This window comes from Eretmochelys imbricata, chromosome 1 (genome assembly GCF_965152235.1).
Source record: "Eretmochelys imbricata isolate rEreImb1 chromosome 1, rEreImb1.hap1, whole genome shotgun sequence".
In the NCBI taxonomy this organism is placed as follows: Eukaryota; Metazoa; Chordata; order Testudines; family Cheloniidae; genus Eretmochelys; species Eretmochelys imbricata.
Genome location: NC_135572.1, coordinates 28,882,531 through 28,899,607, shown reverse-complemented (window position 1 = coordinate 28,899,607; position 17,077 = coordinate 28,882,531). Strand labels below are relative to the sequence as shown.

Below are 17,077 nucleotides of genomic sequence, written 5' to 3'. Positions count from 1 at the left end.
AGATCAGGTGCGCTATTTAAGAAGCCAAACAGCCGTTGAGCGGCCTTTGCCTTGGCCTCCCAGAGAGCGTGGAGAGGGCGGAGGGTGAGTCTTGTGTGGGGGTCGCTTCCCCTATCCGGAGCCATCCGCGGCGCTGGGCCGGGCGGGGACCCTCACGGGGAGGGTCCAGGGCTTGGTTGGTGGGAGGTCATCGATTAGCTGCGGCAAGTTCTTGGGGTCTAAATGCAGCCCCACGCCGCTCTAGGGGCTTGGGGGGCTGGGCGGTGTCTCCGTCCTTGGTCCCTCCCTGCCCCAGGGCCGGTGGGGGCCGGGCGCCCCCCCCCATTGGCTCGGCAGCAGCATGGGATAAGGCGCGCGCTCGCCGAAGCGCCTACTAATGGTCTGGCCCGCTCCCCTGCTAATGGTACGGCTCGCCCCCCCGAGAGAGGCTTCCCCTCCCCCGGCCAGGTGCCTTGGAGCCTGGGCGCTCCCTCGACGCGGAGGCACCCGGCCGAGTGACCAGAGCACGGGGCCGGGGCGGGTGTCGGCTTCCTCCGTTCCCTGCGCTGCCGTGGGCTCGCTGGGGCGCGGGGCAAGTCCTTCACGTTGCTGTGCCCGCTTGACTGACTCACGTCTAAAATGCTCCTGACAACATGTGGGTGTAATTAGTACCGTGTGTAGAGCGAGAGGCTGGCTGACTGCACGGTGCTGTAGAAGTGGAAAGACAGCAGCAGTTTTCAGAAGGAGTTGTGTTTTTAATCAATTTGTGGGAGGAAATACAAACCCCCTGTTACAGCAACACGAGGATTTTGGGGAAAACTCTCAAATGTTCACTTTTTAACCCTATTATTTCTGTGGCAGGAGAGGTGGTGCTGCTAGTTGTCTGCAGCAGGGATCAGCCCTTGCCATGTTAGGGCAGGGAGAAAACTGGTGTTGTGAAACTGCATGAAAAAGTCTGACGCTTCTGCATGTTTGTATACACGTGTAAGTTTGAAAGCACCATAGTTAAGCCACTGGTGTGCTGTGACTACCCATTATTTTTCTGTTACATTGTGACCCCTCTCTGTTGTTGTGTTTTCACTTGATGTACCTCATCTTCTACTTGGATTGTAAACTAGACTGTGTCTTTATTAGGAGTACAATGACTAGCACATTGGGGTCCTGGTTTCTAGTAGAGGCCTCTAGGTACAATAGTACCAATAGTAATGTTTACGACTCTGGAAACATTTTTCATCAGTTATGAACGCCATGCTTAACACTTATCAAAGGGGTAGCCACTTTAGTCTAGCCACAAAAACAACAAGGAGTCTGGTGGCACCTTAACAGATTTATTTGGGCATAAGCTTTTGTGGGTAAAAAGCCCACTTCTTCAGATGCATGACGCTACTAAAATTAACAGTGCAGTTGTACCCAGTTGCCCTAACTGGGTAGGGCCCAAATATTGTGTTAGATGCAATAAGAGATGAGCTCTTCTCAAATGGTTAAAATTCTATTAGCTGAGATACACAAACAAGATATCAAACCTAGTCACATTTTTAAACTAAACTGCACCATCTCACTTTCCAAACTTTATTCAGGAGCTCCATCTGCCTACTACACCATCATTCCAGTATGCCCTTCTTTCATCTTTCTTACCCTGCGGGGTTAAAAAAGAAAAAAGCTTGTAACGCCATTGAGGAAGTTTTTTCCTTCTTACAGTTTGGAAGTCGTTTTTCTGTGGAAAAATGACAGTTATATACTGATGAGATCGTTGCAATGATCTCATCTCTGGGGGGCTTGAGTATTATAGGTAGTTAAATTAATGTATAGTTTATTCAACTTTCTATAGATAACTTTACACTTTTTTAAAAGCTTCATGTAGTAGCAAACACTGCCAGTATTAATTTTTAGTATTGTTACAAATTATTTGAGCTATCACAAGAGAAAGTAAAAAGTACCTGCACAGAAGAAAAAGCACCTTTTGACCTTAACTGATTTAATGTTTACTTTTCTTGTACAGATCACTTTTCTACTATTGTCCTTTGTCAGGGAAAATTCCTAATAATACAATTCCCTAAATGTCTTAAACTAGCCAAAGCAGATCCTACTCCCTACATCAACTTTTCCCTTTATCTGCAGGGATTGCAAATGCGTGTGGCTCCCCCTTTGGCATCACAACCCTGCACTCCTAACATTCTTTATTTCAGTAGTTAGCAGTTAACAGCAGATGCTGAAGGCTGGCACACTTTTTGCCAATGTCAACTGCTGATATTCGCCTGAGATCTGTACATGTAACAATGTTCAGACTACTTATCCAGCTTATTGGGTTAAACTTTAGGAGTTTGATCTAGTAGGGATGAGGTTTTCCAGTATGTCTGGTGGAGGGAAGGAGTGAACAAATCAATAGGACTTGTCTACTCTTTACTCCAGCAGGTGCTTCGGAAAACCTCACTCTTGAATTTTAATCCCTGCTTGCAACATGCATTGTCCATTGTTTTGGGTATGTCTCACCTCTCTGCCTCAGTTTTTTCATCCATAAGACGAGAATACTTTCCTATATCAGTGCTGTTATGAGACTAATTGGATGTTTGCAGAGCACTCTTTGGGACACAACTAAATATTGTTAAAAGTACACACTTTTTTAAACATTACAACTTTTTTGAAATATCGCTGGGAAATATAATAGGTGATTATCTGCAAAAACTTTTATTTACTGCTCCAAAAAACCTGAATGCTCAATATTGGGGCAGTGCAGGAAGGATATTTTATACTACACCCTGAAGATTTTTAATAAAATATTTTTTTTGCACAAAATGTCTTAGAACTGAGTTATTTGTAATAATTTTGCAGAATCCTAAAGGAATGGGTTATGTCCACCTTCTTATCTTAATACTAATGTTTTTCAAACTAGTCACTGCATACACTATGCATGTTGCAGTTATTTGGTTGCAAGTGAAGAAAATGAGTGTTATACCCTACATAGCTGAAAGCTGATGGTTATTCTGAACTTTAATACAAAGTAGCTTGACGTTCACCTGAATCAGTCTCTCGGATGTGCAAATAGTTAAGGGAGTGGTTCTCAACTGATTACACATTGTGGGCTGCATATGTGGCCTGCAGTGTGTTACCTGGGCTGCAGGGACTGGGCAGGGCAGCCTGGACCCCTGCAGTGCTGGGTCGGCTGGCTGCCCACTCTGCCCCATCTGCGTGAGGCCAGCTGGGAACCTGACAGACCCCGCACATGGGCTGGCCTTGTGCTAATTGGGCCACGGGTTGAGAACTGCTGACTTAAGATAACCTAAGTGTAACCAAAAAAACCCTTGCTGATTGATCCTTTATTGAATATTTTTTTATTTTAGAACAAATTGAAAGCTCAGAATGACTGATACTGATGAAGCCAAGACTTCAGCTTTTGACCACTTTGAAGATTCCCAAGATCTAATATGTATGCTGCAAGAACAACAGTCTAATGTGCATAAACATGCAACTGCAAGGAATTCATGTTTAGGCTCTGCACAGAAAGATTCTGTATGTGAAAATTCTTCACAGGAATCCTACACCAGTGGTATATCTTCCAAATGTTTCACCCACTTGACCACTGTCCCAACCAATGCCTTGCTGGATGACAGCGATTCAGAGACGTGAGTTTTTTTTCCCCCTCCTAAGCTACATGTCTGGTAAAACAGACTGAATGTGCTAAATCTCTTAAAATCCCAAAGTCAGGTGTATGAGATCTTGATTGAAAACAAACAATTCATGCTGCTGACTTCTGTTTAGGATGATGTACTTGGGTTGGTGCATATGCAGTACAGTTAAACCTCAGTTACAATCTGACCATTCAGCCACAAACCTTATTTGGAACCAGAATTACACAATCAGGCAGCAGCAGATACAAAAAACAAATACAGTAAAGTACTGTGTTAAATATAAACTACGAAAAAAAGGGAAAGCAGCATTTTTCTTCTGCATAGTAAACTTTCAAAGCTGCATTAATTCAATGTTAAATTGTAAACTTTTGAAGGAACAACTTCAGAACAACTTTTGTTCAGTTATAAATATTTCAGAGATACGAACAACCTCTATTCCTGAGGTGTTTGTAACTCTGAGATTCTACTGTTCATTTGAGTGATTTTTGGGGGAGGGCTGTTTCTTTGTTAGTTCCCCACATGTGTTAGGCAAGTATTTTCCAAACACAGGAAGACAGACTTTGTCCCGAAGAGTGAACCGTCTAAATATCCTATGTAATTAGTTATCTAGGATAACCTAAACTCCTAACCCATGTCATATCTACTTTGGCTTGAAAGACTTCATAGATCTACCTGCCACAATTCCTCCATGGAAGTAATAAAAAATAAAGTCAATATATTGACTTTCTGTTGGAATTTTTTCTTAACTCCCTTCCAGTTTTGCTCTTTTGGGGCCATTTTTTATTTAAACAAACCATGTGGTGATGGGGTACCAGGAATTCGCTTACATTTTAAGCTGGTTTTAATGATTTATTAAACAATATCATTACCCTTTGAATTACCTCTTTTGGTTAGGCAACATTATTAAGGCTCTAGGACTAAAATTCCACCTGGCTTTTTTCAGTTGGATATAAATTTTTTTTAAAGGCTTGCAAATACCCAATAAACTTGCTTTTAAAAAAAGTCAGCAACTTTCCAGTAACAATCTAGTGCTTGTACTTTAGTAAGGAAGTGACTTTCAGTTCCAGTATTCTGTTCCTCTGTAGTTCCTTGCATCCAAAGTCTTCCATAAATAGTGCATCTGATTCTGTCACCCTGTATCTTGTGTAGGCAATCCTAGTGCAAAAGTAGGAGCAAAATTTTGGATTTGGTAGCACTTGTCATTGTGCAGATAGATTGACTACACAAGGTTTTGGTAAGAGAATTCAGCAAAGAAATCTGTGATAGGTCTGTGAGATAGAGAAGTGTGGCTGTTCTCTAGCTGGGTTATGTGAAAAACGGGATGGCTTACCCAAGGTCAGTCAGTCACTGGCAAAGCTGCAAGTATGGAGTATAATCCAGGAGCTGGGGCTACCAGCCTCTTCATCCAAACCATTAGTCAGAGATTATTTCAAAGTAGCTTTACAGTGGGCATTTACTACTGAACTAAATTTTTTGTGTAAGCAGGTTAAACCAATTTTAACAGTTACAGAAATGAAGTTGCCCTAGTATCGTAGCCTTTCTCTGCAGAGTGGTAGCAACCAACAAAAAGCTAAGGAGAGCCATTATATAGAATTTTTAAGGTACAAGCAGAAGTTGGTTGTGGCAAGAAGTGTCTTACCTCTTAAACTTTAAGAATATGGTGGAGAAGAGGTTCTCAAACCAAATTGTGGTGTACCTTGGGGGAGGTAAGTGTGCACCCGGGGAGGTGCTAGTTCTCAAACTGCATCTCCTCCTTTTGCACACTCTAACATTTGCTAGTGGCTTGCTGCAGCAGTGCTGAACCCTTCTTACTGGGGAAAGGGTTGTGCACTTGCTGATGGAGCTGGCAGGGGCTGCCTCCCCACTGTGCTTCCATAGTACATGCCTCCCCTCCTCCCAGCAGCATCTTGCCTCCTTCATTCGTGCACAGCTCCCTTTAGGTTGGACCAAAGCTCATACTCCACTTGTGGCACAGAGGCTCCTGGCAGCTGTAATGCCCCTCTCCCACAGAGGAGCTGGAGAAACTGGCGTGGAGCCATCTTCCTGCTCAGCCATGCACACTGCGTCCCTTGCTATTGGGCAGAATTACACCAGCCCCACTCTAGTTGAGTGGCCATTGCCTGAGCATGCATTTGGTGGGGAGGGAGCCCTACATGCTCTGTGGGAGGGTGCCTGTCCACTGGCAGGGAAAGGGGCATACACCGCCTCCAGCTTGGCATTCAGCTGCACTGCTGCCCCTCACCACAGCAGTGCCCCTATGCACATGCATAAAGTGACCTTCCCCCACACACATATACTTTCTTTGCTTGTGTAAAACACCTGTCAGCCTCTCACATCTCCATCCATTGTGGTATCTAGGTCTCATATGCAAAAAGAATAAGAGAACACAATTTTCTCCATGGGACATACTCTTTGCCCCCACCTGTCCTGGGCCTTGGAACTAGATTGGGACCAACTCATTTCACACAGGTCACAAGTGGGCTCTGAGCTCTGCAGGAGCTCTTGATGCCTACTGGGAATAGCATGTTTGCCCATGCTAGGGAGGAAGTGATGTGGGATCCCTGAAGCTGGTCATGGGTTGGAGACCTGCTCCCCCTTAGACTCACTATGACAACATTTGAGAACCTCTGCTAGAGTGACCAAACAGATTGGCTTTCATTTCAAGCAGACATGTTACAGCAAGTTGCCATACGCTTTCCAATCAATATGAAGTTAAACTGGTACTAAACAGATTTTCCAAGGAAGGGATAGCAGTCTTGCGGTTAAAGCATGGGTATGGGAAGTAAGTTTTCTGGGTCTCTGTCAGATTTCCTATGTGACCATAGCCAAGTTGTGAACCCACTCTGCCTTAATACTTAGGTTTTTCCATCTGTAATACAGTTCCCTGCCTCGCAGTGGCATGGAGGCTTAATTCACACCTATAAAGCTGTATGAATAAAGCTTTGAAATCTCTGAAAGGCTCTGTATTCATACAAAGAATATGAACATAAGAGTGACCATAATGGGTCAGAACAATGGTCCATCTAGCCCAGTGGCCAGTGCCAGATGCTTCAGAGGGATTGAACAGAACAGGGCAACTATTGAATGAACTATCCCATTGTCCAGTCCCAGCTTCTAAATATTTGAAGTTTTACCTACTACTCTGTTGAGAATAGAACTCAGGTAATTCTTTTTCCATAAAGAATCTTACGTAGCTTGTAGTCAGTTTTCTACTTAACTCCCTTGTGGCTTCACCTGAAATTAAGATGCATGTTTACTGATCTAGTGCATTAGGTATTTCTAATGCATCCATTACTGTGGTATCTAAGAGCCATACTTAGTCAAATTTTTTAATAGTAATCATCATGAATACCTAATCACTCCAAAGCTACTAGGGTAGAGAAAATTTTGTTTGATAATGGGAGAATTCTTTGTAATCAGAGTGTAATTTATCAGAAACATCAACTGTGCCTTCAAAAAAAGTTAACAATTTACTCTTGTTTTATCATAGTGACCTTTCTGATTCGACTGGCAGCTTGTTCCAACCTGAGTGTAACATTACACCCTCAGCTCGAAGTTCAGCAAGACACTTGGCAAAGTCTCCAGCAAATACATTGGACAGAGACACTTCAACTGACTCTTCTCCAGATCCTGGATCACCATTTAAGTTGGTTAAATCCCCAGGGCTGTCTAGATCTGCACCCAATTTGAAAGCCAGTTTTGACAATCACTTGAGGAGGAAGTATAGGAGACGAGCACATCAAAGATCTAAGGAGAAACCAAAAGAGAAAGAGAAGAGGTATAAGAGCACAGGAAAGCCTAGAGGGAGACCACGGCTAACTGCTTCACAAGAAGAGCAGAAAAAAAGACTTCTAGACAGAGGCTTTCAGTTTCCTTTTGTGGAAAAAGAATATGGAAGGAAACATCTCCCCATGAAAATGATTGTTGAATATGAGGTGAGATTTTTTTTGTCTATGGGGTTTTTTTAAATTGCAGTGGTTTCTACAGGTAGAACAAACTTCAGTCTTTGCAAACAAAAACTGAAATGGCAGTTGTTACAAGGTAACTTGTGTTTTTGCACTTAAGAACTATTGACTAATTTGGGCACAGAGTACAGTGAATTAAATTCACACTTTCAGTACAACATTATAGATGAGATTGCTGTCAAGTAATCTGCATACATAATTTATCAGTTAGTACTAAATGCTTGATTTTCAAGGTCTTGCATAATGTAACAAGAAATCTTTTTCTTAGCAAGCAGCTTTAAAGGGATATTTCCAATACATTAAGATGCTCAAATATGAAGAACATCTCAAAAAGGCTTTAAAAAACCTGAATGCTAGTGAGGATTTAGAAAATGAATGTATGGTGATGCGGAAACACAAATACTTAGATGATGAAGGACCCATTTCTCCTATTCAGGAGACAAAGTAAGTTCACGCTTAAGTACTTTTTTTGGGCTTTTTTGGAAATTATAACAACTTTTCATCTATTTCCTTAACTGGCTTCTATCTATTTCCTATCTCTTTGAGGCAGGGAAATATATCCCCATACAGATCAGGAATTGAGGAATCAGAGCAAACTAGTTTCTCAAGGTCTCACAGAAAGCTTGTGGCAGACCAGGGCATTCAACTCAGGTTTTCTAAGTCTCACTGTAGTGTGAGACCATCATCCACTGTGTACATGTTTCTATCAGACTTGATCTATGAACTTTAAACTTTGGTAATTTTAGATTTAATAGAGTTTAAATCTGGATTGGGAATTACTAAAAGTACTTGTTTTGAGAAACTGTTCACACCTTAATTTCATGTAGTATCACTTTGTGAGGGAAGCCATAAGATCCAGCCCCAGTTCAAAAAAAAAAAAGGCCTTGGCATCTTGTGGCATAGGGATTGGATTGGGATTCCATGGAGTGTAACCTGTCAAGTCTGAGGACTGTTTTGTCTTTTTTTTTGGTCTTTTTTCCCCTTGCATTTTGTTTGATTCAGTAACCTGAGTGGAATGGGAAATAGTCAACTTAAAATCATGCTTGTCTGAAACTTGTCTACACTTATTACAAATAATAGCTGAGCTTTCTATAGCTGAAAGATCAGAGACTTAATGTAACTGACTAGGCATTAGAAAGTGTATTCTGTAAAGTTTTGCTGTTCTCTTCTACGTGGTCAGTCATTTCCCCCCCATTTACATGGGTGTTTCACACAGCCATGAGGGGAAGATGTAAAATCATAACAATTAGCAAGGAAGCTTGGGGATCAATAATAAAATCTCTTAACTCACTTCTCAAATGGAGTATGTTTCAAGTTGGCATGTTCCTTTAAGTGACAAGGTAATTTACAGTGGCTGAAGATTGGAAAAACCTGTTAAGAATAAGAACCCAATCCTTCTGCCCTTGGTGACGGTGGTAGTGTAGTTGACTGGAGGGAGGCCTAGTTCTGCGAATAAAGGCTGCAGGATGATTTGCCTTGGTCTCTAATGTGTAGAAGTATACCTTGTGTAATGGTTGTGCCTCTGACTACATTTTCAGAGAAAATTCCATTTAGAGAAGTAAAGGAGTACTTGTGGCACCTTAGAGACGAACAAATTTATTTGAGCAGAAGCTGTAGCTCATGAAATTTGTTAGTCTCTAAGGTGCCACAAGTACTCCTTTTCTTTTTGCAAATACAGACTAACACGGCTGCTACTCTGAAACCTGTCATTTAGAGAAGTGGAAAGCTGAAGAGTAGAAAATTTTTTGCAGACAGATTACCCTGCTCAAAATAAGAACCAGAGAGCAGTCAGACTATGCATGTTAAAGATTCTTGGAAGCTCATGCTCAAATAAATTGGTTAGTCTCTAAGGTGCCACAAGTACTCCTTTTCTTTTTGGGTAAAATAGTTGTAACTATTCCTTGCACATGTTACTCAGCTGTGGTTCACCCACAGATGTAATATCAGGCGAACCTTATCCCCTCACCTCTTTTGGCCCATGTTTGGCTGTAAAAGCAGTGTTATTTGGCTTTCTCTTCTTTTTCCTAATACAGACCTGTCCTCTTTATCTCCTCAGTGTACCAGTTGGCTTTTCTTCATGGCTGCCCTGTCCGCTTTCTCATATCTACTCTGAAGGCCTTCTCTCTACCTCTTCCTTCCCAATTATCCTCTTCTTTGTAATATCATTGAAAGCTTGTCCTACCTAGTTTCTAGTTGTTTTGTGAGGTGTCACTTGAGATCAGACTTCTGCAGGAGTGGCATCCTCATGTAGGTACAAGTAGTAGCATTGAGGCCAAGAGAAACTCAAGATTTGGTGGAGGTAAAAATCAAAGACCACTTGTAGTCTTCGTATTTTGTGCTATTACATAAACCTAACCAAACTCTGGACCGTTTTTATTTCAGTGAAGATGACCCCAACTTGGATCCTGATCAAGAAGAATTTGGTGCCACAATAGTTGTGAGTAAACCTTCGTTAACTTCACTACCCTGTGTAGCATTTTAAAGCAAATGAAACAAAAGAACAATCAAGCAAAATTAAAGTATTTTTGGATTAAATATTTGTTCCTAGAATTAGACTATATCTATGAACTATTATATATGCCATCTCTGACCCTGCTTCTTGATTTAAAAAAAATTATTTTTATTTGAAAATTCATGGTTTTGTCTTGTTTGGGGTGGCAAACAATCCTAAATTGAGGAATACAGTTATGAGAATTACTCATGGGTAGTTCTTGGGAAATACTGTTCTGTATCTCCAAAAATTACTGGCAAAATCCCACTTCAAACCTTGTCTTTATAATTGGCTTTTATTCTGATCAGTTTTATATCTTCCATTGACTTAGGAAAACAGCTGTTTCATATTAAGCAGCAAACTTCCAAGCAAGAAAAAATCAAAGACAAAAGCAAAACATGCAAATCTGATCAGAGAAGATGAAGAGGAAGAATATGCTGCTGATGGGCCCGGGCCTGTACATGAGATACTACATGGATCAGAAAACTAGTACATCATGGAACCCCATAAATGCTGGTTGCTGTGACCCTGACTCTGAGCATGCATGTCTGCATATGCTGCTCCGCCTAGCAAAAACACATTCACTTCAGACAAAAACTATGTTCAACATTCCAACTAAGGAAACTTTGTTATTGCAATTGATTGATCTAGTATCATCTAGGTTGTAAATATATAATTTGTCTCCTTTGGGTGAGTATGATTTGTTTAGCACTGTCTAGAGATAAAATTGTAAATGTTGCAATAAAACTATAGTAATAAAGAAGCTGCTCTTATAAAGCTTTGAGGTTTTAATTTGCTCAGTGCTATCTGTAGAAAAGGAAGGTAAAATATCAAACTAACTTGGTTCAGAGGTTAACCTTGCCTCCTTTCATCCTAACCTTAGTTTAAAGAAATCATGTCTGAACAGCCTTCTGCCTCCGTAGAAAATAGTGATATAAATTGAAAATTGTGATTGAAACTTAATGCATATATTCCATACAGCATATCACTTTCAGAAGCACTTCATTCTTTTGTTTTTGTCTAACATGGACAGAAGCTTTGAATTCTGTGCTAATAATAAAATGACTCTTTTGCAACCCACAACTGATAACCATATGAGTTGTGCTACTTGTAAGTGTGGACAGTAATTTGAACACATATATTAATGGTGTTAGAAATGCTGAGTAGATAATACAATACCTTTTCTTTCTTCTTTATGAAGTCTCAATCTTTCATCCCTCAATCTGTTCAAATTCTAGAGCTAAATGACCCCAAACTTCTTATCTAAAAAAAATTAATACGCAAGACTTCCTCAGTGCTGGTGGATCTAACAAAAATGTTTAAGGTGTGAAAATGTCATCTCTTAAATTGTGCAAATAAGGCTAAAGCACATATAGGACATAGTTATTAAATTGTTATAGTGGTGTTCAGAGGCCCCAGTCTGGAGTGATATTGTACAAACAAGTTCCTGTCACACAGCAAACATAATCCAAAATTGGGGACAGGGTGGGATATTGACAGTAATAGAACACAAGCTTGTATATTTTAGCTGTTATATTTATATTTTAGTTTGCAGGCTTCATATATGGGCTTCTTAAATAATTATCTCATTTTGAGATCTTAGTTGAATCTCATTAGTAAGACATGAACAAGTCAGGTGAATCATTTCAATCCTGGTAGAACCTTTTCTGCTGGTTTGTGGTGTTCAGCATAACAAAACTTGTGGCTTTACGTTTATCTACTGAATTATGCTAGCTATGTAGAGTAAAACTGCAAGATCAGTTTTTAGGCTGTAGTATCAAACTATCTCTAACGCTGGTCTGAGAACTGCTTAACTTCTTTCTTTCTAGGCTTGAACATGGGAAACATCCTCTCAGCATGATTTGAAAAACTTCATGCTGGATCTGGGACTGGAGTTTTTGCTGGGTAAGGTATTGCAGGTGCCATATATAGTACTTGATCTACCTGACTTCACATTGCAGTTCACGTGATGAATTTCTCTGTTCAACTGCTGGGTGATTCACAAATGAACTAAATTCTAATTCTGAATAGAACTGATTAAATATCCCATGAAAGCTAGCTTTTTACAAATGTAATGGTTAGAAATATTAATCTTTGATGCTAAAAACCTGAGACTTCATCTGGCTCTTTTCCATTTCTGCATTTTAGTTCAATTGGCCCTTTTTTTGGAGGGAGAGAGAGAGGAACCATTTTAGTTTTTCTGCTGCAAGAGGTAAGTTGCTGCTTTCGTTGTATTTCTTTTCATGATTTTCTTTCAATAAATTGAAATAAACTATCTGAATGGCTCTTTGAAAAGATACAAATCACATGTGTTCTAATCTTGCTTGCTTGATACTTGATTTGGTAGAAGGAGGTTGAGTAATGGAAACAGATTAAATGACTTGGCCAAAATTAGAGTGTCTGTCTGAGATGGGACTAGAACTTGGAACTCTTGATTACAGTAGTGGTCAGACAGTTACATGCAGTTATCCTTATGCTCAGAAAGAAATACTACAAATAACTTGGCATCTGGAGTTCTCAGGCTGCTGTGCTTGTTCAACCTGATATCTTGCTTTCTCAATTTAAGATTTCTGGTAAACTAACTATCTTCTAAAATCTTTCTTGTCCTCCTGTTCTGCTCCCTCGGACTAATACTATCTTATATGCCCTACATCTATAGTGTTGTGACTTCCAATTTCATATTGGATATAATTCTGCCCTGTGCAGGATTTGCTGACTCTGTAATAATCAGTATTCAAGTGCTTGTGAAGGCTTACTTGGTCCATATAATACTCCTGGGAGAATTCTGCCCCCAAAATTAAATATTCTGTGCACAATATTGTAAAATTTTGAAAAATTCTGTATTTTATTTGTCAAAATAACACTATATAATCATGTTAGTTTCAATTATTTTGGTAATTTATTTCAAAATATCTATCAGCAACTGTCTGTAACAGTACAGATACACACATTCCTCCAGGAGTAGTGTGTTAAGGAAACCCCTATGACAACCCTGTTCCTGTTTCTCTGCCCCTTCCCCCCAGAGCCCAGTAGTGAGGCCAGACACCCACACCCTATCCCCTCAGAGCCCACCTGTGGGGCATCCCAATGCAAGAAACAGGCTGATGCTGGGACCCAGACATTTGTGGAGATTCCTGTATGTTGTCTCCTTCTTTCAGGGCATGCTGAGAACTGCAGTTGCCAGGAACCCTCCAGCTTCCACTTCTCCCTCCAGCAAGCAGTGTCATAAGAACATAAAAATGGCAATACTGGGTCAGATCAAAGGTCCATCCAGCCCAGTATCTTGTCTACAGACAGTGGCCAATGCCAGGTGCCCCAGAGGGAGTGAACCTAACAGGTAATGATCTAGTGATCTCTCTCTCCTGCCATCCATCTCCACCCTCTGACAAACAGGCTAGGGAAATCCTGGCTAATGACCATTAATGGACTTAACCTCCATGAATTTATCCAGTTCTCTTTTAAACCCCGTTATAGTCCTAGCCTTCACAAGCTCCTCAGGCAAGGAGTTCCACAGGTTGACTGTGCACTGAGTGAACTTCCTTTTATTTGTTTTAAACAATTAATTTCGTTGTTTGGCCCCTAGTTCTTATGGGAACAAGTAATAACTTTCTCCACACCACTCATGATTTTATATACCTGTATCATATCCCCCCTTAGTCTCTTCTTTTCCAAGCTGAAAAGTCCTAGTCTTTAATCTCTCCTCATATGAGACTTGTTCCAAACCCCCAATCATTTTAGTTGCCCTTTTCTGAACCTTTTCTAATGCAAGTACATCTTTTTTGAGATGAGGGGACCACATCTGTACACAGTATTCAAGATGCAGGCGTACCATGGATTTATATAAGGGCAATAAGATATTCTACGTCTTATTCTCTATCCCTTTTTTCATGATTCCTAACATCCCTTTTGCTTTTTTGACTGCCGCTGCACACTGCGTGGACGTCTTCAGATAACTATCCACGATGACTCCAAGATCTTTCTCCTGATTAGTTGTAGCTAAATTAGCCCCCATCATATTGTATGTATAGTTGAGGTTATTTTTTCCAATATGCATTACTTTACATTTATCCACATTAAATTTCATTTGCCATTTTGTTGCCCAATCACTTAGTTTTGTGAGATCTTTTTGAAGTTCTTCACAGTCTGCTTTGGTCTTAACTATCTTGAGCAGTTTAGTAGTTGCAAACTTTGCCACCTCACTGTTTACCTGTTTCTCCAGATCATTTATGAATAAGTTGAATAGGATTGGTCTTAAGACTGATCCTTGGGGAACACCACTAGTTACCTCTCTCCATTCTGAAAATTTACCCTTTCTTCCCTGTCTTTTAACCAGTTTTCAGTCCATGAAAGGATCTTCCCTCTTATCCCATGGCAACTTAATTTACATAAGAGCCTTTGGTGAGGGACCTTGTCAAAGGTTTTCTGGAAATCCAAGTACCCTATGTCCACTGGATCCCCCTTGTCCACATGTTTGTTTGACCCCCTCAAAGAACTCTAATAGATTAGTAAGACATGATCTCACTTTACAGAAACCATGTTGACTTTTGCGCAACAATTTGTTCTTCCATGTGTTTGACAATTTTATTCTTTACTATTCTTTCAACTAATTTGCCCGGTACTGATGTTAGACTTACTGGTCTGTAATTGCCAGGATCACCTCTAGAGCCCTTCTTAAATATTAGCATTACATTAGCTATCTTCCAGTCATTGGGTACAGTAGCTGATTTAAAGGACAGGTTACAAACCATAGTTAATAGTTCCGCAGTTTCACATTTGAGTTCTTTCAGAACTCTTGGGTGAATGCCATCTGGTCCTGGTGACTTGTTACTGTTAAGTTTCTCAATTAATTCCCATGCCTCCTCTCGTGACAATTCAATCTGTGACAATTCCTCAGATTTGTCACCTACAAAAGGTGGCTCAGGTTTGGGAATCTCCCTAATCTCCTCAGCTGTGAAGACTGAAGCAAAGAATTCATTTAGGAATCTACAAACCTTTTGATTGCTGTGAGCGTACCTTCAGTTAATAAGGATAAGTTCATCACGAGTCCCCACTTCAGCCACTCACTTCAAAACTCCTTTTGTCTTAAGTTTGCCACAATTTGTAAGTCATAGGTGACAATTTGATTTTTATAATCAAAATATTTGGGGGTGAATGGGGCTAGAAAAGTGAATGCTTCCTGGGAGGGTTATAAGAGCAGCAGGAGGAAGGAGAATTTGGGGCTGCAGTGAGGTGAGAGGGATAAATGGGGACAATAACAGGGCAGGGGAAGAAGTTGGGTGCTCGGGTAGGGGAGGCATGGCACCCCAACCCTCTGCATCCCCTAATGGTGCATGTCCTGTTCCACAACTACCTAAATGATTACTAACTCCTACCAAACATTTTCTCCTGTCTTAAAAATAATTCTAAAATTCAGTACAAAATTTTTAATGCAAAGTGATTGTATGTTGTCCCCTGCAGAATGTTGAGTTGACTAAAACTCAAACTTCTGAAAACCAGGAAATGCATAGTTAGTGTTTTCATGCATCCTTAACTCTGCCCTTTTTCAGCAATGCCCCAACATAGAATCATAGAATATATCCGGATTGGAAGGGACCTCAGGAGGTCATCTAGTCCAGCCACCTGCTCAAAGCAGGACCAATCCTCAACTAAATCATCCCAGTCAGGGCTTTGTCAGGCCTGACCTTAAAAACCTCAAAGGAAGGAGATTCCACCACCTCCCTAGGTAACCCATTCCAGTGCTTCACCACCCTCCTAGTGAAAGTTTTTCCTAATATCCAACCTAAACCTCCCCCACTGCAACTTGAGACCATTACTCCTTGTTCTGTCATCTGCTACCACTGAGAACAGTCTAGATCCATCCTCTTTGGAACCCCCTTTCAAGTAGTTGAAAGCAGCTATCAAATCCCCCCTCATTCTTTTCTGCAGACTAAATAATCCCAGTTCCTCATTAAATGCCTTATTAAAACACATACTACTTCTCTATCAACCCCACAGTTGTTGAATTATTGCATGGGCAACCACAGCTGCATTTCTTGATTTTCAGAAGTTTTGAGTTTTGCTCAGTCTTTGTTCTGCATGGGGATGACATACCACCAAGCAACCCTAACTTTGTGCTAATGTAGTCTCTTGCTATTAAATTGGAAATGCATGTTTGTAACTGAAGTAAATACTGCCAGATATATAACCAACTACTTATTAGAACCACCTGCATTTGAACAGTGCATAAATATTCTACTTTCAACTAAAATGAGAAGTCCCATGGAGGACTGTTTAAAAAGTTTGTTTTTCCTAGCACATCTCCAGTTTTTGTTTTTTGCTGTGGACAAAATCTTGGAGTAAGTGCTAAGAATAAACCCTTCTCTTGCAACCCACAACTCATCAATATATGAGCTGTGCTACTTTTCAGAAGGGACAGTCTTTGAATTAGAACAGAATTTCTGTGAACACTGGAGAACTCCAGTCTCTGCTTGCATCAAGTTCAGACTCTAAAATGGATAATATAAATATTCAGTGTTTGCTCGTAATCTCAGTTACATTGACTTTGTTTTAGGCCCTCCTAATGTAAATTCTGAGAAGACATGCAGCTGCTCAAATACCATAAATGTCTACAGTCAGCCAACTTCTTGGATTGATAATTCCACAGTCTTACCTGTTGGTCTTTCTCTTATGTCAGTCTGTTTCCTTTAGCAGCTGGATAGTGGAAACTTTTTTTTCCGGCAGTGTCCCCTACCATTTCCAGGGGAATTGAATAAAGCATCAGTTCTGAGTAGGCAGATTGGCCAGCCAATCTGTCTATTTCTAGTTGATAATTGGCCCCCAAATGCAGTTTTAAACAAGTGACTGGCATTTATTAACCTACCAGTGTGAGAGAAATAATTGCTAAATATATAAACTCTTACATTAGGTGAGCCAATATTGAATATTTATTGTGTTGATTTCAAAAATAAATTTTTGCTTGACTAATGTAAACTGTGCTGAACAGAACATAAAACTCTAGAAAAGTTTGTTTTTTTCCA

The 17,077-nt window shown here is 40.5% G+C and overlaps 1 protein-coding gene and 2 non-coding genes across 12 annotated transcripts in view; all 3 read left to right on the top strand.

The window, feature by feature from the left end:
• The first annotated feature begins 11 nt into the window (after positions 1-11).
• Positions 12-17,077, top strand: part of TAF1D (TATA-box binding protein associated factor, RNA polymerase I subunit D) — a 32,832-nt gene continuing 15,766 nt past the window's right edge. For 6 of the 10 annotated variants that reach the window (XM_077808196.1, XM_077808215.1, XM_077808225.1 and 3 more), the window contains exons 1-9: positions 12-84; positions 841-963; positions 3,318-3,599; positions 7,096-7,540; positions 7,839-8,014; positions 9,953-10,007; positions 10,393-10,751; positions 11,891-11,966; positions 12,210-12,273. In XM_077808196.1, the coding sequence (XP_077664322.1) occupies positions 3,337-3,599; positions 7,096-7,540; positions 7,839-8,014; positions 9,953-10,007; positions 10,393-10,551 (1,098 nt within the window). In that variant the 5' untranslated portion in view covers positions 12-84; positions 841-963; positions 3,318-3,336 and the 3' untranslated portion in view covers positions 10,552-10,751; positions 11,891-11,966; positions 12,210-12,273. Of the gene's footprint in view, positions 85-840; positions 964-3,317; positions 3,600-7,095; positions 7,541-7,838; positions 8,015-9,952; positions 10,008-10,392; positions 10,752-11,890; positions 11,967-12,209; positions 12,274-13,219; positions 13,399-17,077 lie in introns of all 10 variants that reach the window. The other 4 variants (XM_077808169.1, XM_077808159.1, XM_077808177.1 and 1 more) reach the window with 3 other exon arrangements.
• On the top strand, positions 12,022-12,093 carry LOC144259744 (small nucleolar RNA SNORD5). Its single transcript, XR_013344890.1, has one exon. It is a non-coding gene; the product is annotated as a small nucleolar RNA SNORD5 (small nucleolar RNA).
• Positions 16,352-16,477, top strand: LOC144259736 (small nucleolar RNA SNORA40). The gene has a single exon (XR_013344883.1). It is a non-coding gene; the product is annotated as a small nucleolar RNA SNORA40 (small nucleolar RNA).